Raw genomic sequence first — 24,435 nt, 5'->3', positions numbered from 1 at the left:
GAACCTGCTTTTACCTTTATTCTAAATCTATTTATATTCAAATTCATTTCTGGGAGGCAGCGTGTCTTGAGCTTACCCAAACCAGCAGAATTTGTGCCCTAAGAAAAGGAACATGAGCAACTAAAATCCTAAAATATGTCTAAAAATAATGTCGTACTTTTGGCCTTTATCCCTTAGTACATAAACTTCACTGCCAACAGGGCTGGGTTGGTCATTCTTTGTACACAAGGAGGTAGGGATTAAGGGTGCATACTTTGGTGTCAGGCAGACTGGGCATCAGAGTCTCCATACCTCCACTTACTAGCTGTGTACCCTAAGTGAGTTACTTACCCTATCACTGTTTTCTCGAATGTGAAATGGGGTTAGTAACAGTACCTCTCCTTATAAGACTAGCATGATATTGTATGTAAAATACACTTAGTATAGTACTGACACATTGTAAGTGTTCAAAAATATCAATTAGTGCCATTATTATTATCATTATTATTTCTTAAAAGATGACTACTCAAACTGTAACAATCAATATAATTACCTCAAAGGCAAAACACCTTGAGGACAGAATAAAAAATTTCCTCAGTTTACTGATAAAACCTACATAGGGGGAGGTGGTATTGCACGCTGGATGTGAGCTTGGGCTTTGGACACACACAGTCCAGATTTGAACCCTGGCTTCACTATGTACTAGTTGCATGACACCAGAGTGGAACTTCAGCCTAAAGCTTATTTTATCATTTAATAAAATGATATTATTAGAATATGTGAGATAGTCTACATAAAGCAACCAGCAATGTCCAGCCCAGATCATCATTTGAAAGGTGCCTAAATTCAACTAATGGACTGGCATCTAATTATTTGTCAAATTTACTTTCCATAGCTCTTAACATGTAAAGGTAAAGATGGGACAGTAAGATATGGAAGAACTTATTGTAATTTGCTGCTGGTACAGCTAACTCTTCAGCTGCTTTCTCTATCCTCCACCTCCCCTCAAAGTGACAGTTCCTCAGAAAAAAATTAACCAAAGTTAGTCCTGGCTACGAGCTTTAAATTAAAAAGCTGACATGATTTTCTTATTTGTACAGAATGATTCCAATTATTGTAGAAATAGACTTTAGGGTTTATGACTGCATCTACAGTGGGCATTGTGGGAAAGCCAGGAAAACTGAGGAACAAAAGATCTAGGGCTACAGTGGCAGCCACTGGCCACATGTGGCTACTGAGTACTTGAAATGTGGCTAGTTTGAAGAGAGACATGCCTCAAGTCTGGAGTGCTGTGAAGAATTAGAAAAAAAAAGTAAAATATATCTAATTAATTTGTATTGATTACATGTTGAAAAGATACTATTTTCTATATATTGGGTTAAGTATACTATGTTGTTAAAATTAACTTCACTTGTTTCTTTTTAAATATGATTATCTGGAAATTTTAAATTGAATATGTGGTTTGCATTTCGTGGCTCTCATATTTCTACTGGACAGTGCTGATTTGAGCATAACTCCTTTTCTCCTTCCCTAAAGCAGAGCATCATTTTTAATCCTGATGTTCCATAAATCAAAATAACCATGTTGCCAAACACTGCTAACTCTAAATGTCTCACGAAGATATAAAATCTCATAATTCTTATAAAAAGTCAAAACTATTAAAATAACATTTTCTTATCTTGATAAACTTCTCATTTGCATCAGCCAGTCACCATTACTTGAAAAGGAGAAACAAAGAAGAATTCTAATAGAGAACTAAGAAAAGCTAAAGCTGAAGTAGTCACCATATTATACAAATGTAAGCAATACAAGCTTTTTTTTTTTTTGTAAATCAGATTTGGTTTGAAGCAACTCCCAAAATACATATTCATATTTAAAATTAAATTATAAAGCATATTAAAAAATTATTCCATACAGCCAAGCTGGCAAATTATAGAAAAATGAACAGTTATATAAATGGATTGTAGGCTCCTAATAAGTTAATGTGCATATAGTTGGAAAATATTTATCATTTAATAGTCTATAATTGTTAAATGGGAAATAGCAGATTCTCTATGATCCACCCTCCCACAGATTTCTGTCCTGAATCTTCAGCAATCATCCTCATATCATTCATTCTTTGTTTCTAGTAAGAAACTAACAGTTTCAAAGTCTATCAAGAGTATTAGTTAGTCAATCAGTCTGTCAACCAGTTTTTAATAAATTATCCTACTGCCTGGTGAGTTAATCTGTTGCCTTTGTAGTTTTTACTTATTGCAAAACATTATCTCCATTTCATGAAATACAAATAAGCTGCTGAATGGTTTCAAACCTCTAGAAACATTGGTGGAATTTATTTGTTGAGAGAAATATAATTCAAGGATCCAGAAAGGAGAATGAGTGGGAAAGCCAGGACCACACATAGTAAGCCCTCATGAGAATCACAATTCCAGTCACCATTATCATTACAAAGTCATTCTTTATAGAAAATCTCATTTGAAATATTTATAAGTTATGGGCACCTCCAAGTGTATTTATAGAAACATTAACACATTATGAGTGCTAAACTTCTTAATCTCTAGAGCTTACTGCCCATGAGTTGCTGCATTTCTTCAGAATACAGTAAAGGATACACACAGAAGGGAGGAATATCAGTATGCCAAGAATGGAAGGAGAATGAAATCTACTGCAGAGTTTGACTTAGGGTCCCATACTTTAAATCTGTGCCAATAATCCTTAGCAGAAGATTGTTTAAAATAATTTATACCCAAAAGTACCCATAATGTTTTATTCTATAAAATCTTATTCTAAGAATCAAGCTTTGAAAGGTACATAAATTTAATTAGCTGACTGGCATCAAGTTATCTAATTGTCAAATTTATTTTCCAGAACTGTTAACATATAAAGGCAAAGTTGGAACAGCGGATATGGAAGAACTTGCTGTAATGTCACTCTGGCACAGCTAATTGTTCAAGTAACAGTCAAAGATGTTCCCCCTCTCACTTCCATTTCAGAGCACTGATTACATCTAAAGTGAAAGTTACTTACCTCCCTGCTCTCTTTGTGAATGAAAGTAAAATGGGAGGTGGGGGCAGAGACTGAAGTTCCAGAGGCACAGATGAGATAAGAAAACAAATAATTTCCACGTGATAATTCTCAGTTGTCCTACCACAAAATAATTTAAATAATTTAATTTTGTGTATTCCCCAAAACCTGATTCCTGGGAGATATGTGGAGATTTAACAGAAAAGTTTCCCTAAGTCATATAAATTTGACTGAAATACTGAAAACTAAATTTCCTTCTAAAGAAAGTTATACTGTGTGTTAGCATATTAAAACCTCTGAGAAGCCCTACTGTCAAGAACCCTATATAATTCGACTTTCCAAAAGGAATATTTTCACACCACCCACCACCATCAGAGGCAGATAGTACAATGGATAAAACCTTATTCTGGAGCCTAACTTCCTAGGCTTGAATCCCAACTCCACCACTTGGTGGTGCTGTGACCTTGGCCAAGGTAATAATCTGCAGACACCTCGGTTTTCTTATCTGTAAAATGGGGCTCATGGCAGCATCCACCTGGAAGGGTTGCATGGAGATTGAGTTCATGTGAGTAATGTGCTCATCATGGAGTAAGCAGTGTGATCAGGGAGCTATCTTTACCACCACCCCCAGGAGGAGTGTTCCAAGAAGCAGTAATTTTTGTTTGTAAGCTAAACCTCTTTGCTTTTTTGTTTCAAGAACCAATAACCATGTGCCCGAGTCCAAAAAAGAAAATTATTTTCCCTTTCAGCAACAGGTTGTGTGAGATTTCTACAGAAAGATTTTAATGTGTTTATTCAGATTAGTCATATTATCAATGAATACAAAGGAGTAGTATGTGAAATGCAGGGAAAAGCACTAGACCAGGAGCAAGGAGATGGAGATTCTAGGTTAACTTCCACTAAATGACTATTGACCTTGGGCACGTCACTGAACTTCTCTGCATCTCAGTTCTCACATATTATAATGAGTATTGGTCTACATGGGAGTTTCATTAATTCATTCATTTAAGATATCTTCAGTTCAGGACAGTTTATAAATCTAAATACACTGTTTTCTAGATTTTACACACACACACACACACACACACACACACAAAGTACGTAGTTACATAAATCTTGTCCACTAGGTTGTAGGATAACTATAAAGAAGAATCATGTTATCTTCATTTAAAAATTTTACAGTGCCTAAATGTTCCCTCTACGGCTGGAATAGAACATGTACTCAATAAATGTTGAATAAATGCCTCTTTAACAGCAATCAACCCTTATCCCTTCATTCAAAAAAAATTCAAGACCCCTATGATGTAAGACACTATGCTGGGTACAACTAAGTTTACATATTTCTGGAAAGCTATTAGTTTTACCTATAAAGAGCTTGCAATTTAATTTGCAGTATGAGTATCAGATGATGACACTAATTGTTGCAGTTTCTGTTCACTACCTTTCAATTTGAATCCCATAATTCAAGTGAGTTTCATGGTATTATTTTATACAGCAGCACCATGCTATTAACATTACTATAAAAAGGTGTTTAGTAACTATGATAGAAGAGATGGCAAAATCAGTATATTACAGTGAAAGCAAGTATGTTCTAATCAATTTTATGTAAAATTTTAGATTAATAAGAATATCTATTAGATGAAAACTTCTTGATGAGTTGGGGGAAAAAAGCACATTTTAGAGCTGATTTTTAAAAATCAGGTTATCAATTTCCTTTTATTAGAAGACATAACTATTTTCCCTTCAAATGTATAGTTGTATGTAGCCTCATCCAGTCTTTAAAGTGACCAAAAGTGTTGATCTCTACAAACAATATAAACGTAAATAAACATCTTCTATAACTACTAATTAAATTTCAGTTCTCTTTACAGACAAAAGCATGCCATGGATCACAGACATTTTCTCTAAAATCAGAACGTCCCAAAGCACGCTGCCCTAATCAAATGTAATCTATTTGATCTAGGCTGCTCTGAGATGGGGAATGTGAATACAGTGCTCATTGAATTTACTCTGAGTATTTAATCTTTGTGAGGAGAATGCAGAAACTCTTGTGAATAAATTATTAGATCTTTAAAATCCCAAAATAATTGTGCATTTTCATTGTTTTTCCTAGTGATTGCTTTATAACAGCTCCTCCTCTATTGGCATCTTTTTATCAGTAAGTTAACAGGAACTTTTCATGGACAAGAGTGGAAGACAAGGGTCCACATAAATGGCATGCATGATGTGACCAGAGAGATGATTAGCAAGATGTCTTTAGTTTGCAGAGAGAAGGTTTCATTTTCATAGGTCTAAGAAATTTTTTTAAAAGTCCTCCTTCTTAGCCCCGCTGTAAACTGTTCCTATTGTAAATGATACTTAATTTGCAGGTGTCTGCCTAAAGGCAGGTCACTGAAAGTCAGTGAAAATCAGGGCAATCTCAGCAACAGAAATTAACCTGAAGATCATGGCGGGTAAACATATATTTCAGAGAACATTATTCCAACTGAAACAATCAAACCGGACTTCAAAAAATGAACAGAGACTTAAAACAACAAAAGCAACCAACGGCATCTATTTTAACATTGCAAATTTCTTAGATATTACAGATGTCACCCAACAGTGCGTGCATTTGCTTCCCATATGTGAACAAAACTGAGGCATCACCAGATAAATTTGAATGGAATGTTAATCTTCACTTTAAATTTTTTTCTTTTCCTAGCTGACGACACAATTTTAGTATTATCATAACGGAGCTTCTGGCTGGAAAAAATTAAATTAATGGATGGATAAAAAAAGCTTAGAAACTTAAAAAAAATAAACAACTTTCAAATATCTATACTTGATGGTGTCAAGAGCCAAGATGAATGTATTTCAATTGCAACTTCCAAACTAAACTCACAAATTACTACCATTATGCTAAGTGTTAGCTACCCCACTGTGCAGTTTTGCTTTGTGAATTTTTACCTTCCTCTATGAACACTTTTAGCCACTGATCGCACAGCCTTTCAATGTTTTCTGCCTTTTCCTTTAAATAAACTGGCTCTGGCTCCTTCCATCTGGTTCCCCTTCCGTCAGCAACCCTGCACCTGTTCACACCTCCTCTCCTGTTGGATTCCACTGAACATTTCCTCCTCTGCCAGGGCTATTCTGGCACTCGCAACCTTTCTGTCATTCAATCCATCTGTCAGAAGTGAACTTTGTTTACCGCAAGCTTCTGCTTTCTTCTTCAAGAAGCAAAGCCCCTCAAGGTCATTGTCAAATGAACTGTCGGTATGGATTTAAATCCTCTACCGCTAACCAGCAGAAGATGAAGTTCTGCTGTGTAATGTACTTGTGAAAATTACTTTTGGGTTCGGGAAGACAATAATTTGGAGTCAAAGTAGTAAGACATAGTGTTTTAATGATCATTTGTAAAACCAGACAGCTGATATGTATTCCCTTCATGTGTGTCTGCACTTCTTATTATATCAAGTATGAACTATATGTATAGGAAGCAAAATAAAAGTTTTAAAGTGAAATCAGAATATCATAAACAAGTTTACACTATGTAAAAATTGCTTCATACTATATAGCATTAACTTGAGGAATAAATATTTTCACTAATGAATTAGCCAAGGGAAAGAGTATTCCAATTAAGAAATTTTACACTGAAATGCTTAAAATGTACAAACATGTACCATTTCAATTATAAGCTATATATTAACACACAGCTCCACTACTGCTTTGAAAACCTTAACCCATGATATACAAATCAATTCATGTATATTTTAAATTCCATCATTTAAAAAATAAACAATTCTGCTTAAATAATACTCAGATATATGTTGCCAAACAAACACATTATCTATCTAAAGAAATGCAGTTGTATCAATAGGCCAGTTTTGTGACAGAAATAAACTCATAGGAATTAGGTGAAAATGATACTCTCAATTAAATTTATTCTGTGTCATCTACAGCTATCAAGTACTTACCCTACCTTCATAAATTGAACATGAAATTACTTTATGTTGAATTATTCACCACTATTTTAGACAACTATATTCTTTAGGAAAAAGGCAAAGAAATGACTTGACTCAAATTTCTTATAAGAAAAAGGAATATCAATTTTTAGGAGAAAATATATTTTAAACAAAGCACTGTTACAAATGTAAAGCTAAAAGACACTTTGTTCACAATGTTGCTTTTATAATTTGGAAGAATGACCCCAAGAGTTAATCTTACTGCATGTGTTTTTATGAAGTAAAATTAATCAAGTCTGTAAACTTTTCTATATTATTTTTAGAAAAGATAATTAAATATTTTTTCACTGCCACATAATTGAAAGCAGGTTTTATTAATAAAAAAGAGTCTAAAAACACACAATTTAAAATTTGAATCTTAGGCTTGGACTGATTAAATGTAATTTATTAAAAAAGACTTTGTCAGAGAAATTTTTCAGATGCGTTTTAAGAAAATTATTATAATACTAAATATAAAAGTAAAAACAAAAACCAAAAAACGATAGCTTAAAATCCAAGTACAAAGACATTCTTTTTTAGCTCTAATTTCAATTTTATTACTAATCTCCAAAATACTCTATATCCTATAAATCACTCTTAGGTAATATATATAATATAATTTAATATATGGATTTTGAACACAAAATATGAATTCTAAGAGGTGCTTTCTCTTTCATCTTCCTAAAACGTAATTTCTAAATAATTCCATTTTATGTGGAAAAAAATTTAAAAATAATATCTAATTTACCCAGCAAGTTTGTTAACACTGTTCCGGGTATTTTTTCCCTTTAGTGTAATCTGTGCTTTGACTGTAGTTTGGTTACCTGGATCCCTGCTTCTGAATAGCATGGAAAGAATACTGCTAATTTGATCACTTCTACGGTCTGATTTGCTATATAAAAGAAAGAAGTATTAGCAAAATGCTAGTTTAATAGAGGCTGCTTAAATTACCGTGAAGGAACTCTTCATTTTTAGCAAATTGCGTTTGCAAAACGCACTAGTAGGCTTGTTTTGGAAATTTGTATAATAAGAACATAAATAAAAACCACTCAGTTTAACATCACTGATAGTCACACAGATGCATGAATGTGCACACACACACACACACACACACACACTTTTCCCCTCCATAAATACGTAAGAAAAAGAACAGGGAAATAATACTATGATTACTTTTACAAATGAGCTAATTTAAGGAATTCAAAGACTACTGTTAATGTTAATTTGCTTAATGTATAACATGCTTATTTTATCTTTTAAATAGAAAACACTAGGAAAAAGTTTTAGATAGTTTGCTACCAACACGGGAAACACAAATTTTACAGAAAAAATAAAGAGGCATTGAAGCAATGTTGCCGGGTTGCACTAGAGAACAGGAAAGCCGTTTCTAAGGGCACTGCCAGGTAAAGACCAAGAGCTGATGTCGTTCACATTCTTTAACATCAGTTTTCCTAAAACAGCATAGGGATGTAGGATGGAAGGTAAAATATTTAAACTCCTTAATAAAGAACTGACCTTAATTTATCTACATTCTGAATGAGACTAATAGTTCTGCTTTTCTAAGAACTGAAAATGATGAAAATACTATTATTTTCCTCTGGTTTATTGATTTTTCTGCCTATATATTCGTGAAGTCTTTTAATACCAGAGGATATTCATTCTTCCACCCCCTTCCTCAATTACCTTAAGGCAAGACCTTCTTTCAGATGTGGAAATATTTGCAGGACTGCAGGACAAAGAACTGAGACATTTTCATAGAGTTGATCAAGGGGGGAAAACGGATTTGCAAGATTCTGTTAAAGAATAAGAAGAGACTGACAACTTTAAATCTGCCACAATCATTTACTAATGTGCTGCTATATCAAATAAGTCTAATTTTTTGACAGCACCAAATTAGATTTATTGCAGAAACTGCTGCATAAATAGCATATGGCTATGTTATACCACCTATTTCAAATCCTGGTAATGTTTCCCTTCCCCCTTCTAAATGAATAAATTGAGCCAAGCTACAAACCTTCTGCGAAAAAAGAAATATACTAGTTCAAAAACAGATGTAGGCGATCTGGATTTCTTTGTTAAAGTAATAGTTTTAGCATGAATGTCCCACTTCTATATTTAAAAAAACATGACTCCTTAATAAGTTATTAAATTTAGTAAGTCAGTTTTCTCTTCCATTTCTTTCAGAATGACTTAATTTGATTTTTGTTTTAAGCTTTTATGTTCTGAATTATGCTTACATTTTGATGTTCAATCCAGTTACACGGGGGAAAAAAGAAGGGCAAGTGGCTCTGAATCAAGCATGGCTTAAATCAGGTTATGAGGCATTATTAAGCACAAATGCATGTATCGTATGGTTGCTTTTGGTTTTCATTTGTGAAAGACGTGGTAGAAATCATATCAAAAAGTCTTCGCTAATTTTAACTATAGCTTTGATGCTGCAAACTCTTTGATGCATAAAATATATAAAGTGATCATTCCATGTGCCACACTATACACCATTAGGACGGCAGAAACGTACAAACTGCAAAAACCAAAGTTCCATGAAAACTGGGATTGAAAACTCACACGACAATTCCGAGATAGACAATTCTTCCTTTCTCAGTCTCTACCCTGATGCCCACCCCACCCCCAACTGTGAAGCAATTCAACCCGATTTTTCTTTTTGAACAAAAGTTTCAGTTCTTCCTTAGATGGGAAAGACATTGCAAGGTCTTATCTCAGACCAATGGGCACACCACTGCAAACATCATGGCACTCGGCTACCCCGCAGACTCCCTCTCTGTGGTCAGTCTTCCCAGCTGCCCTATCTGTTACTGTCTGATTAGTTCTGCTAAGGAGCCCCTCCCCTGCCAGCTTTCGGTGCCATCTGTTCTACACAAGATGGCTGCTGCCCAGCAACCTAACACTGCCCTCCTACCTGGCACCCGGCTACCATCCTTACCCCAAAGTGCTAACACAGGTTCTCACTGCTGGCAGAGTCAGGATTTCATTACTACTACTTTGACAAGTGCAGGGTTGTTTGTAATTTCTCTTTTATCCTGATTTTGATTGTACAACCACCTCCCACTGATTCAGTTTGCTTCAGTTTTGTTGCTCACAGATTTTACTCTCCACATTAATCTCCCTCTGGCATGTTACTGCATCTGTTCCCTTTTTTATTATTAATTTTCAAATTCCCACCATTTTTGACAAAAAGGAGGTAATCTACACTCTGTTTCTGCCCATTTCATTTTCTTTAATTTGGAAGATAAGTATGAAAGCATGCCAAAGAAGTTAATTCTCCGTTAACAGTTTATTTGCTGGCATCCCTAAGCCTTTGTATATGAAAAACAGATAGGAATAAATGTTGACTGAATCACAACAACATAGTCGGAACCATTCCTGAATTTAATGAAAAGCAAACATATGAAACAGCATTTTTAAAGTTTATTAGTTACATGAGTTGTCTCATGCTGTCATTCTTTCTTCCACTTTTAACAGATAATTCTTTGTGGAAATTAGTCTGAGTGCAGGATCTGAGTTTGGGTACATCTAGAGTTCTGACATGGGCTCTATTTTCACTGTAGATTAATTTTATTATTCCTTAATATAATTATCAGCTTTCTTCAACCCAAACACTGATGATTAATTCACTTGCGAATGATTGCGAATAAATGCCTTATTTCAGAAATAGGCTAAGAATAGAGAATTGCCATCAGTGCAACAAAGCAGAGCTTAAAGAGCCCCTAGTTGTGGAGCTGCTTCCGTTAGATCTTGTTTAACAAACAGTTAATATCAGGAATGGCAAGACGGTTTTTCCTCTAAAGACAAAGAGGACTACTTAAGATTTAGAAAATAGGAAGTCATATATTTAACAATATACTCTCTTTGTGTCCCTAATTTGTCACCACCACCACCTTGCAAAAAAGGACTTGAGTAATTTGATCACTGCCCTAACATTTTCTAGATTGAGCAACACATTGTGACTGATAATTAATTTTACATGAATTCATTATTAATAGCATAGGAGTCCCTGAATAGATGAGCAGCACCTCAGATTTACAGAAACCTGAATGAGTTTAAATGATTTTCATACTCACAGATATCCTCATAAAATCACAGTAAAGATCTGCAGGAAATAAAGTACAGTAGGAGATTTTTCCCAAGGCGACAGAAGATAATCGTAAACAGAACTATGCACAGCCAGGTGAACCACACTTCAGATCTGCTATTGGAAGATCAGAAAATCTTGAACACTGCTAAAACCCACTTTTAAGGCCCCATCTTGAACACTGCCTACATCTATTTCTTGCATATATTCCCATAGTGACTTGTTACTTTATTTTATATAATTCTTTTGTGGGTACAGTTATATTTATAACTACTCCCTCAACACAGGGTGCATTCTTTTGGTAAATCCCTTGCTCAATAATAGGCTTCTTGGAGGTAGTCACACATAGGTGTCAGAGGGATAAGTTACAAAGACACTGGTACCCTCCCTGCAGGAATTCCTTTGACACTCTCCCTGTGCCCCACCCTCCCCATCACTTGGTCAGGGCAGGGGATGCTCAACCCTCCCACAGGTGACCTGCGCTTGCTGGGGAGAGGCCACACAGACCCAAGGTGAAGCAATCTTTGCTCAGCTGGTCATCGGCTTTACAGGCTGCTTCCAAACATTTTCTGACCTCTCTTGTACCCACTCTGAGTTCCTGAGTTCAGGGAACCGTCTCCTCTGCTTGGCCAATCTAATAAAGTAGTAGCTTAATAAAAGTTTGTTTACTTGAATTGGGCCCTGGTCCTCCATGAGACATGGCCGAGGTGGGCACTGTCCAAGCCTCCTCTTTTCTCAGTATCCTTAAAATGAGCTTTGATTCCAGGATTTACCAACCAATGAATCACTCTACGATCTACCTGTGGGTATCAGGGAGACATTAAATTACAAGTGAGTAACGCCTAATACTAAGTTGATGATCTTTTATACTTCTTTTACCTTAAATTAGTATTAGAGAGCAGAGCTTTCCTGCAGAAAATTATTCAGACTTAGGGCTACTAGGATAACAATTCTGCTCTTGCTTTTTTTTCTCCTATTTTCATTGAACTTGATGTTCATTGTTTTGAATCAGGCAAGTGGTGTGGACAATGCCTTCTCAGTTTCCTCTGGGCTTCTTCAGAAAATGAATTGGCAGCCACCGCCACCATGCTCCAGGCTGTGGGCCTGTGCGGCAGGGAGAAGAGTACATCCCAGCGTGGATTTTCATTGCACACACATTCGGGCTTCACAGACTGAGAGAAGCAAGCCAGGGAACGCTAAGCAGAACCTTCAGAGACACATTCCCTGGCAGCCTCTGACTCTAACCTCCCCTGTCCCGGGCCACACTGAGACCAGGGTTCTTAGCCCATCAAACAGGTGGAGCTGAGTGGGCTTGGGCAACGTGGTGTCCACCAGAGCAAACTGAAATCCCTTGTCTTTCCTGGCTCTCTGACAGCCTGTTCCCTCTGATACTGGGTGGGGGAAGGAAAAGAGGACGCAATTTAAAACAGTACCCAGGCTGTCTATTTCAAGACTTGAAGATGTTGGTTGCACATATATCCATTTAAAATTATTTTTGACACGTTCTCTGCTTAATTTATTCATGAAAGGAGTATAAGAAAAAAAATGAACTTAACTTTTAAATGGAAACTTAAGGCTAAAAATTCCTCAATAATTTGGAAAAAAAAGATACAGTTCACTATGGAATAGCAAGAATACATGTCAATGTTATACCATCCCCTTCAAATGAAGAGATATTGAAAGCTTGTTCTTTTGACCTAAGCTAGTTGTCACCTGAAGAAGAGTGCAGTTCCTTCTGAATTTTTCACTAACAACAAAGATGAAAGGCACGTTTATCCAGCATTTACAGAGATCTTGTCAAACAGCCTGCTGACGAACTTGGTGCTGGAGACACAGAGATGAAAAAGGCCTGCTTCCTGGCCCATGAACTGAGAATTTACAATCCCCAAAGTATTTCTAGTTAGCTTTGAATAATGTTTTTATGCTTCTTTGTGAACACGAATCCAGATCACAGGTTCTAGAGTGTGATGGACCCAGTTCAAAGTCTGTCTCCTTCTTCCCCCTGTGTGACTCCTTGTCTCACCCTTCCAAGACTCGGCTTCCTTGGGCTGGTTGTTCTGACTGAGAAAGCAGGGTGTCTCAAGCTTCTTGTGTAAAATATCTAATCTTTTACAAAGCATTAGCTTTGTAAAATGCAAAAAAAAGAATTATTAGAAATGTTTTTTTAATTTAAAGATACAAAAAAAAAAGAGCACACTGACCACGTACTTGGATATCGCAGCAATTTAAAATGATAAAAACGTTTCCAAACACTTTCACCTTTGTATCTATCTTGCCACAGAGTAGTAACCTACAGCCCACCATGGACCACACTTAATATATAGCACTGTTATAGGAAAACAAGGCACAGTGCTTGGCATGTGCTAAACATTCACCTATGCATCCTTTATATCTCTCTTTTTATATTCTAAGAGTTCTTTAAATAAAACCACAAAGCATCCCTGTGGAGAACTGATCATGCCTCCTTGGATTTATGTTGACAATAGAGAATCTCTCTCAAACCAACATGACAGAGATGTACTCCTCTTTCTCTTTCCACTTCCAACCATCCCTTAACCAAAGGAAAAAAGCAGGGATTGTTGAAAAGACAATAGAAGGGACACCTGCTGTTTTATTTACTCAGGATCCTGACAACCTTCCCCTAGTAAGAACACCTCCCCTTGCTTAGTACAACTCTCTTCCCTTACTCTTGAGGTTCTGCCAAGGCTGCCAGCTACAGCACCCAAAAGGGTGTGTGTGCACATGAGTCACCTTTGAAATTTGAACTGAAGGTTCTGAATTGGAAGTGGAGGAGCCAGGACATCACATTCTTACAGTTTGAAATCAAGGGCATCTCCTTTATGTTTAGTTCAGATTGAAGGATGTGGCTCCATGCTGTGGAAGAACCTGAAAGAATGAGCCAACATTCAGACAGAAGTCGAGCCCTGCGATTGACAGAAAATAACTGCACGATGGTGCCACCTGGAGTCCCTGGTCCAAGAAACCCTGAGGCCCCAGTCGCACCTGGGTTTTACATGGTCTGGTTATCAAACTAATAACTCCCCCTTTTGGGGTTTCTACTACCTCAACCAAAGAGTCCTGACTCATACTGGTAATCTGAGAGGTCAAACCACTAAGAATGCACTTACCAATAGTTATTAGGTGGAAGCTAAAGGCTCTGGAATGGAAGCCTTAATCACCTCTCCCCAAGTAAAGCACCCATCATAATCGGATAACCTGGTGACTTCTCTCTTATACTCTTTCTCACTTTCAAAAAGATACGAACACTATAGCTCAAGTTGCTATCTCTCGAGGTCATAAGGTCAAGTTGTCCCATCTAGATCACAAAAGTCGGTCATAGAATAATACCTATTTTATGGACCTCTCTTAGATTCCTGCTGTAAGAAGTGCTTTGAAGTACATATCATTAAATACGTTATTTATGTAAAAGGGGAAATACACATTTTAAAGGTAGCCCTGCTGATATAAGCTGGAGCCTAATATGTAATATCATAAAGTAATCTGCCCACATGTATGTAAATGGTAGTCTTGTGAGAGGGATTTAAATTCTATAGCTTTTTAAAGATGTTGGGACGTGTCAAAAACAAATATGTGAAGGAATTTCCACTTTTTAATAAAAGCCTCTCTCTCCTCTTGGGTAAAAAAGGAGTGAAGTAAAGGAGAATGATAGTTGTATTACAATGTGTTAAATGACTAAGGCAAATGATGAGCCAAAGGACACTGTTTCTTAGGAAAAGCATAGCCAAGACTACAGTTCACTGACAGGTATTTATATCAGTGTATAAGGGAGCAGCTAACACTAATCTCTATTATAAATTTACGTTACAGATTTTCTTGGTTGTCTTTTAGAAACAATCGCATTAATCCATTTTCCTACTAATTCACATAGAACTACAGCCTGATGGATAACTGTATAGGCTTTGCAAGCAAATTGCTGGGTTTCAAATACATACCAGCTGTGTGACCTTAGATGAATCGTTTGGTTTCTTTGTGCCTAGTTACATCAACTGTAAAACAAGGAAATAGTAGTCTGCATCTTACAGGGCTATTGGGAGGGATAAATGAAAAGCACTCAGCTCAGTTCCCAGAGCACAGTAGAGGTTCAGTAAATGATGGCCCCTTGCCTTTAGCTCCTACCTCTATTATTATTTTTTAAAAAGCTACTTCATGTGGCATGGTACCAAGCAGATCCTAAGATGAATATATTCTTAACCTCAGAGACTGATACTTGTATGTATTTAACTTACTCTTATGTATGCATGTGTACCTCCCAAATGCCATTTTTCCCTCTGGAATTTCCCATGAAACTTCCTTCATTTCCATTTTCCTATATCCAAATGCTACCAAGGATCGCTAAGAAATTACCTGTCCCTCTGTCCCTGTAATACTTTATCTGGAATCTCCCTTCTGGATCTTATCATTTATCTTACCAACTCTTTGTGTATTTTTTTTCTTCCCCACTAGCCTATAAGCTTCTGAAGGGCAGCATATGAAGCTACTTTATATTTATATCTCCCATCATCCCTAGCACAGTGTCTTGTAACAGCAAACGTTCCATGCAGAGTGAGCAAATACATGAACAGATATCTTTAAATGTACTTCGAAGTTTGTTATTGAAAAGAAAGAAGTTGTTTGACTACTACTAGCAAAGACATAACTGGCAAGAGAGTAGTCTTGCTTTTGTTTACATGTATACTGGGCTATGTATGCTTAATGATCATGTTTATTAGGCACTGGTTTCAAACACTGTCAGAGGGGCTATCTTTTAATTACAGAGACCTCTAGTTTAAAATCTTTGTGTGTGTGTATGTGTGTGTGTGTGTGTGTGTCTGAGGTTTTCAAGTGAGCATATTTAGGGGAGAGGCATACTACACTTTACCAACCCTACTTGAATTGTTAGAATGGTTATCATTTGATTCGGTTATGCTTAAACAAGTATGTGCATACTAAGTTAAAAATGAAAAATTATTACAAAATCATAACATAGTATAATATGTACAAGAAAAATTCCCCACAAAAATTTTCAATCTTAACTCCATGTCTTATTTTTTACCCTGATATACCTGATAATACATATATATGTATATATTTGTTTATTTATATATCAATACTGGGCTTTGAACAAATAGTCGTAAACTTGCAATATATTAACCATTCCTATAATAATGACTTATTGAGCTCCAACTCTTTGCAAAGGGCTGAGGTAGGTGCTCTGAAAAATGTAATATTAATAAGGCCTCTCCTCCCACTTGAGGAATAATGCATTATAGAAGGGGAGACTAGCAGGTACATAAAAACTTCAGAGTATGAATTTATTTTTTTCAGATTTTCATTTTTCCTGTTTTGAGGAATTTGTTCAGTAGTAGAAAGTGCCTTCAGCTCTAAGTAGGAAGGATGAATCAGAGGGAAACGTGCTCCCTCTGGCATGGGTCATCAGGGAGGACTACAGTGGAAAAATCAGGATTTCAGGGAGACCTGGAAAAGAAGGTAAGATTACAATAGGGCTAGAGAAGCTCAAAGGGGTATTCCGGGTGTAGAGAACAGTAAAAGGGGAGAAAAGTCCAAAAATTGAAGGAGGGCTGCATCTGCTTAAATCACATGTTGGAAATCAGCATGTGAGAGGATGAAACTGGTAGCAGTGAAATAAAACCAGAAGGTTGGGAGCCTGTCAGGCAACCTTAAATGTTGAGTGGTCTGGACCTTCTACAATAGCATGGCACCAACGAAGGTTTTGAGAGCAGGTAACAGAGTCAAGACAGTGCTTATGGATATCCACTTAGCAGTGGTTGGCACAAGAGATTGGAAGGATGTTAGGAGAGTATTTTCATAACCCTTATGAGAAGCTGGCAGAGCCTAAATTATGATGAATGTAAATGGTGGGTAGGAAGGACATTTCTATGAAATCTCTTTGAGCTTCAAACTAAGGAAACATTTTAAACACAGGATACTCCAAGCAATTTAAATACCCAATGTCCAGAAACAGGAATTTAATAATGCATTGTCTTAAATCATTGTTAGAATCATTGACTATCAGAGCTGGAAGGAAACTTGATGATCTCGTCTAACCTAATTTTATAGGTAAGTTATGTGGGTTCAAAGAATTAAGTAATTTGTCAAAAGTTGCAAAGGTAGTGAATGCCTGTGAGAAGATACTATAACTCAGTTTCCTTAACCCTAGGATACCTACCAACCGCCCCCCCACACCCTTAGTAAAGTGTGTGGTTTTAATTGTTACTTCACCAAAAGCATACTTTGAATCACTCTTTATTCTTTTCTTATACACTGAAGGTCCCATTTCAGTCTCCTTAGCTATTCTTCCACAGTACTTGAAAACATGGTCCTCTCTACATGCTTTCACCCACTCCTTCGGCTACCATATCTTCATGTAAAAGTACCCAGATCTAAACCTCTAGTCCTGATCTTTCTCCTCATGCTAGATCTACACTGGACATCTCCATCGGAGTTCTGAAATAAAACATATTCTTCCCTCTGCTACTCCTTCTACATTCCCTAGTTGAATTGATGGATCATCCAGTTAACACAGACTAGAAACTTTGGAATCACCTTTAATTCTAGCCTCTCTTATCACTACCTTAAATGCCTCTTGAAGATACTATTTCCTTTCCATTTTACTGGCTCAGTCACAGCTGAGGACTACTACTGTACTTATATTCTAATTGGAGTATCTGCCAATCATCTCTTCTACAACCAATCTGTTTTCACAGTGCCTTTCAATTACCTTCTTTAAATACACATTGGATCCTATCATAGTTCAAGCTCTCTTGACTTCTTACTTGAGTTAAACAGCCTCGCAACTGAGGAACTGTAAACGTTTTCTATAAAGGGCCAGATAATAACTATTTTAGGCTTTGAGGACCATACTCAATTCTGCCATGGCAGTGCTACACATAATACATAAAGGATAATCATGGCTGTGTCCAATAAAATTTTACTTATGCATGTATAATTTTTATGTGTCATAAAACATTGTTTTTCTTTTTCCCCCCAACCCTTTAAAAATATAGAAAACATCGATAGCTCATGGACCATAAAAAAATGTGCCAGATTTGGCCTATGGGCTGTAGCTTCCACCTCTGTTCTAACTGGCCTTCTTGTCTCCTACAACAACTCTCCAATTTCACTCTCTACACAGCTGTCTGAGTTAGGATCCCAACCCAAAAAGTTGATCATGTTGGCAGCCCTGATTAAAGTACATCAAGGGTAACTCCAGAATATGGCCCACAAGACCCTTCCTCTCTTTCTTCTCCCCTTTCCAGGTTTGTCTCTTGCCAAACACCTAATGTGACTGTAGAGTTTATATTCCCTCCCATCTTTATGTCTTTGCATATATTGTTCCCTCTACCTGGGGTATTCACCCCACCTTTCTCCACTTTGAGGACTCCTATTCATGAACTCAGAAAGCTTTCCCTATCACCTTCAGCGGCAATGTAGAATGAGCCAGTTCTCCTTTGTATGTGCTCCTGCGGCAATCTTCACTTCTCTAATTACACTGTTATCACACTCTATTATAATTGCATGTATAGATTTGGCTCCTTAGTAGCGTGTGAACAACCTAAGGGTAGGAACTGAGTTTTTTTTTTTCTCTCTATGTCCAGGGCCATCCAATGTACTTAAAAGTTAGTAGGTGCTCAATAAATACTTGTTAAATAAGTGAATGTTATATTTACTAATTGGGTCCTTCAATAAACAAATTTCTATTTTCCATTTTTAAGTCCAATTAGACAATAAAGGGAAATTCCAAAAAAGTGACAGGTTATTTTTCTTTCAGATTTGCCTGTGGATTTCTACCCCAGTTTTAATTGTCTTTGCCCTAGAAGGTTTGAATCCTTATTTTATCATTACTTTATATCATCTTTTTCATATTTAATTTTAAACTTTGTTTAGAATATGCCTCTCAAAGTATTTAAATTAAGACTAAATGAAGCACTACCTGTGTGGGATTTATTTGTTTCAGCTGGTTTACACTGGAAAAGAAAGACGTGAAGTTTCCCAGTCATACACTTGAGTATATGAATCAATAAAGAATGGTGAGGGGAAGCAAACTCTAAAAAACCCCAAATTATATATCAGAAATATTTAGCCCAACAACCAAGTCACATTTTCAGTGCAAAAGAGAGATATACACAGTTCCTTCCATTTTTTACTGTCATCTTTAAAGTTATGAATGTGGATTTTATAAAACATCAATATAGACTAAGTGTAAAATGCTTACAAAAGAGTACTACATTTAGAAAATAGGTAATTAAGTTTTATTTTCTATAAGACTAAGTTAAATTTTGGTAGACATGTTGTAAATAAAGCTCAATAGACAAAGCTTTCTATGGAATCAAGCAAAACCGTTTTTCTTAAGAACAAAGGAATTAGTTACCACCAGTCCATTTTCAGCAGTTGCTGCATCTTAATATGCTTTACTTGCAAGAAATGGATCTTGTCAGACAGTACAAATTGATACTGCACAGGAAAGCTCTCTATGGACTTTGACTTCAGAAATTAACTCTCTGAATAAGACAGAATGGCAAAGGGGACAAAACCAGCATTAATATTTATTTATTGAAGCTCAGCCACACTAAGACATTAAAAGCTGTCTTATTTCTGTGGGTTAGTGGTACTTAGCACACAAATGGTTGGTTCTCAATAGAAGTCTGACAGAGAAGAAGAACGGTTAACTATCATGATCAAGCTAAATTCCAAAACTTCTAAGATTAAATAACATAGGAACTATGTTAACATTACATTCTCAGCTCTACAATGACAATACTCTAAATGCGCATTAAAAGAATGGTTACTGTTCTGTAATATTAAGAAATTTTTTCTCATAAAAGTGTTTCATCTCTTGGGATTTTTCCAGATATCACACATGTATAAATGATTTATTTTCTTTCTTTCATTTTTTCCTTTCTCTCTTTCTCCTTCTTTCTTCTCTTTTTCTTTCATTGTTTAAAAAGGAAGTTGGCAAACCATTTGGAATATTATCATAACAAAATGTTTTTAACCAAGTTTGATTTTAACAGAACTAGAGGCATCTTAACACTAACCCAAAACTTTGGGAGGTTCACCAACCTCTAGAATATTTTTTTTTCTCCAAATGCAGGCTGTTCAAGTGGTGCTTTTCTCCATCTGTTATCATACCGTGCTCAGAATTACATTGTCATATTTAATGTAAAAGGGATCAGTCCCCTTTCATAGTTTAAATTCAACATATTACTATGATTAGAAGACCAGTGTTTTTCTAATTTATGAATAAACCAAATTTTATAAACTTACATGTGTATTTAGACAAAGTTCTCTCTAAAAACTGGAAAACTCTAAGAATTGAACAAACCCAAAGCCTTGATCTGAAAACTGAAAAACTGTACTAAAACTCAAAGGGAAAAGGAACCCATTTATATGGTAATGTGACTTACCTACAATTTCAGTTTAAATTTTTCTCTGTGTATATTTATGTATGTGTGTGTGTGTTTTCAATACAGCAAATTGCCCAATGTTTACTACCAAAAATGTCTTACTGTAATTTAGGGCTGAGCTACATGTTTACTAAAGTTTTATGACAATGATGATCACATCACAATATCTCATGATGGAAGCAATGTAATTTGAAATCATGATAGTGTAAGCATGGTTATAGTAATGGTTTAAACATGAACAGTGCTAATCAATTTCATCTCTAAATTTTACACCTCCTTAGGACTCAGGTTGCTTATTTTGTATCAGTTCCATCTCAGTTTGCATCTTAGAATGTCTTTTACTTTGTCTCTTTCACCACTGACAGTATTTGATTATTTTCCTAAATATATTCCTCAGATACTTCAGTTCAACATTTTTATTAGACACAGAATTAACATGAGAGGTAGTGTAGTGGTAGAAGAAATATGTCATTTTGCTTATATTGTTAGAGAACCACCTAAATATTTGAGCATTGTAGATGAAAGGTTTTGTAATATATCAGTAATTCCCTGCCATACTTATCATTCACATGTCTGGGTGTTTTGCTTACCACGTCTCCACTTTTCTTAATATGCCTAAAAACTGTGTGTTAATTGAATGACTAAGACTTAACTCTAACAACTGTTTGGAAGCCTGTGGCAAAAATCAGTGGAATGAAATTGGTGCTATGGTGCATAATGGGATTAGGCAGTACCTGGTGAGGTGCAGTTGGTGCTCAGATTTGCCCAGCAGTTCTGTCAGTTTCAGGCACTCCTCTCTGGCCCGGGTTGCCTTCTGCTGCTCCTGTTCCAAGTGCTGCTTGCTTTCACTCAGTTCTAAACTCAATTTCTCTATTTCCTTAGGTAGAGAGAAGAGGGAAAAAGCATCCTATAAAATATATGCACTTGAATTCAAAATTACCTCATTTTTATTTTTGCCATGAATTTTAATGTGATGAAAAATTATTAGAAAATTTAGGCTAGCTTCCATTTTATGACAAAGGGAATTTAACACAGCCCAAACTGCACATTAGTGAGGATTTTTCAGATTGTAAGATTCAGTCTAATTTTAAAAATGAAATGATTAAATGATAATAGTCAAAATGGATAATCTGCACTTTGAATCTAAGGCTCAGTCCCTTTAAAAAATAATACGAACTTAAAAAGTCACTATTTTTAAAATACAACATTTCTGTTTGTGAGATTAGATCAGACATGTGCAGTGATTTACATCAAATATGAGAGTCTTTTTTTTTAAAAGATACATTTATGGTTTCATTTGGATGTTTTGAAAACCAAACTAGATCGTAAAATAATTTAAGATATCTTTAAGAAAAATGTGAGGTGTAAAAGAAGGCATCATTATGATGCACAATATTATTTGGAAAAAAATAATTTAGGAAAAAATAAAGCATGAGAACCTTCAAGCGTTTTGAATGTATGACATTTCTGAGCTAAAATAATATTGCATTATAATTGCATTTTACAAAGGCAACAAAAGCACTCTAAGATTAATAAACATCTAAAACATATGAAAATTTATGATAGTTTATTCTTTGGTCTCAGTATGAAATTATCGTTTTTTTACTGAAACTCAAATATTTCAAAGCAAAAATATGTTACATAGAACATAGTTTAAATAATTTATACATTAAAGTACAAATATTTATTTATTATGGAACCTCCATAATTTAAATAAAAAGAAAATAGAAGAGATAAATATTCAGACTACTAAAACAAGACTACTAAAACAAAAAAGGGGAAAGTAAAGGGTTGAAACGTTTTCAAATTCAGCAGAAAGCAAGAAGCAATTTTAATACACAAAAATGCAATCCACTCTTGGAAAACAAAACCATGTCTAAGTAGAGTTTTAAACTGGGTATTTAAGTACATTCTAATTTCCTCATGTCATTACTCAATATTCTGAACAACCTACAATTATATTTAATATATCAGGCAGGATAAACTAAATAATTTATTTTTCTACATTTATTACACTACAAATATTCAGTTTATCCCCATCAAAACTGTACATTACCAACAATATAATAAAACAACTTACTATAAGTTATTTACTTTAAAAAATCCTAAGTAATAATGAGTATATTGCTTTCATTCAGAGTAGATTTTCTATATCTTTCAGATTAGGATACTAAGTGAAACTGGTTTGTTTAAAATATTTTTAACCGTTAAAGTTATATCAATATATTTCCATTCATAACTAAACATAATTAAAGAGATGGAAAAATATAAAAGTCTCCTAAATTTTGTCTAACATTTATGAAATTAACAAAAAAGCAAAGAAATATAGAATTGGAATTATACATTAATTTTAAAATTTCAAAAATTCATTCATTATTTTTTTACACAGTGCTATATGCAAGAATCTATACTAAATATTATGGTGGACTCAGAGAGTTTCCATCTCTACACTCAGGACTTAACAATTCAGTTGAGTAAATGAGACATAAACACACCAAAAGACTATCAAAATACAAAGCATATAAAAAACAACAAATGAGATTTAGAGAAAATCTGTGCTTCAGCAGGCCAGATTAGGGATACACTAGCATGGGCAAGAAAAGTGGGAAAGAAGGTAAGGCCACATAAACTCATGGAATGATAGATTAGACCAATTATGAAACATCTTGAATTCTAGATTTATAAAGCTGTATTTTTCTTATAGAGAATGAGGGGAAAATGGTTTAAACAGGTATGCAATATGAGAGCAGAGCTTCAAAAAACTGGATCAATGTGTATGATCATTAAGATAGTAGAGACTGGCAGTAGGGAGACCACACAAAGACAGGGGCAATACTCCAAACATGAGAAGCAGAGACACTTAAAACAGAAGTATAAAGAGAACATGATGAGTATATGTAAATATCAATAAAAGGAGAGCTATCAGGAGACAACAAAGAATTTTGAATTGAGAGGATACAAAAAAAATGACAGAAATAGAAAATGTATAAAATTCCAAACTTTCTTCAAAAGAAAAGGTGCAAGGACTTCCCTGGTGGTGCAGTGGTTAGGAGTCCGCCTGAGAATGTAGTGGACACAGGTTCGAGCCCTGGTCCTGGGGGATACCACATGCCGTGGAGCAACTAAGCCTGTGTGCCACAACTCCTGAGCCTGCGCTCTAGAGCCCACAAGCCACAACTACTGAGCCCACGTGCCACAACTACTGAAGCCAGAGCGTCTAGAGCCCGTGCTCCGCAACAAGAGAAGCCACCGCAATGAGAAGCCCGCACACCACAACGAAGAGTAGCCCCCGCTCTCTGCAATTATAGAAAGCCCGCTCACAGCAACGAAGATCCAATGCAGCCAAAAATAAAATAAATTTAATTAATTAAAATAAAAAAGAAAATGTGCAACAAGTTTTATAAGTACTTTCCAACAACAACAACGTATGTAACCTTACATTGGTAATTAGGTTTTAAGTATAAAGCAGCTGCTTTCTTAATCTCATGTAATAAAAAGTCAGAGGCCACACTGAAAGTCAGTCAAACACAGAGATAAAGAACATGGGCCCAAGAGTCAACACAAATCAGGGTTTCAGACACAGCTCTGGCACTTTTCAGCTCTGTGACCTTGGACAAGTGACACAACTCTTACCAGTTTCTTCAGTCTAAAATGGGAGTGATAACTCTAGCAAGCTCCTAAAACTACTGTGAAGATAAAATGAGATGATGAGCACTTAGCAGAGTGCCTAGCATATAGTAAGAGCTGAAAAAAAGACAGCTAGTATCATTACTACTGATTTTTCTCTGTCTTTCAAGAAGAGCAAAAATATAAGTAGAAGAAAAAGACCTGCCTAAGGATATATAGTTATCACTGAGGACTAAAGAGTTCTTGATTTAGTTCAATAAAATTTCCAGATAAAGTCCTGTTTTGGAGAAAACTGAATAAAACTTTATTA

The 24,435-nt window shown here is 35.6% G+C and overlaps 1 protein-coding gene across 7 annotated transcripts in view; it reads right to left on the bottom strand.

Moving 5' to 3' along the window:
- The window catches only part of SDCCAG8 (SHH signaling and ciliogenesis regulator SDCCAG8), a 265,435-nt gene that overhangs the window by 109,881 nt on the left and 131,119 nt on the right, over positions 1-24,435 (bottom strand). For 6 of the 7 annotated variants that reach the window (XM_081216415.1, XM_081216416.1, XM_081216418.1 and 3 more), the window contains one exon: positions 21,233-21,375. In XM_081216415.1, coding sequence (XP_081072541.1) covers positions 21,233-21,375 — 143 coding nt within the window. Of the gene's footprint in view, positions 1-13,871; positions 13,960-19,462; positions 19,593-21,232; positions 21,376-24,435 lie in introns of those variants that run through there. The other variant, XR_014013754.1, reaches the window with a different exon arrangement.

Source organism: Mesoplodon bidens, assembly GCF_964165515.1.
Source record: "Mesoplodon bidens genome assembly, chromosome: 2".
Classification (NCBI taxonomy): Eukaryota; Metazoa; Chordata; class Mammalia; order Artiodactyla; family Ziphiidae; genus Mesoplodon; species Mesoplodon bidens.
The sequence above is the reverse complement of the archived record's forward strand: the minus strand, read 5'-3'. Positions and strand labels throughout refer to the sequence as shown.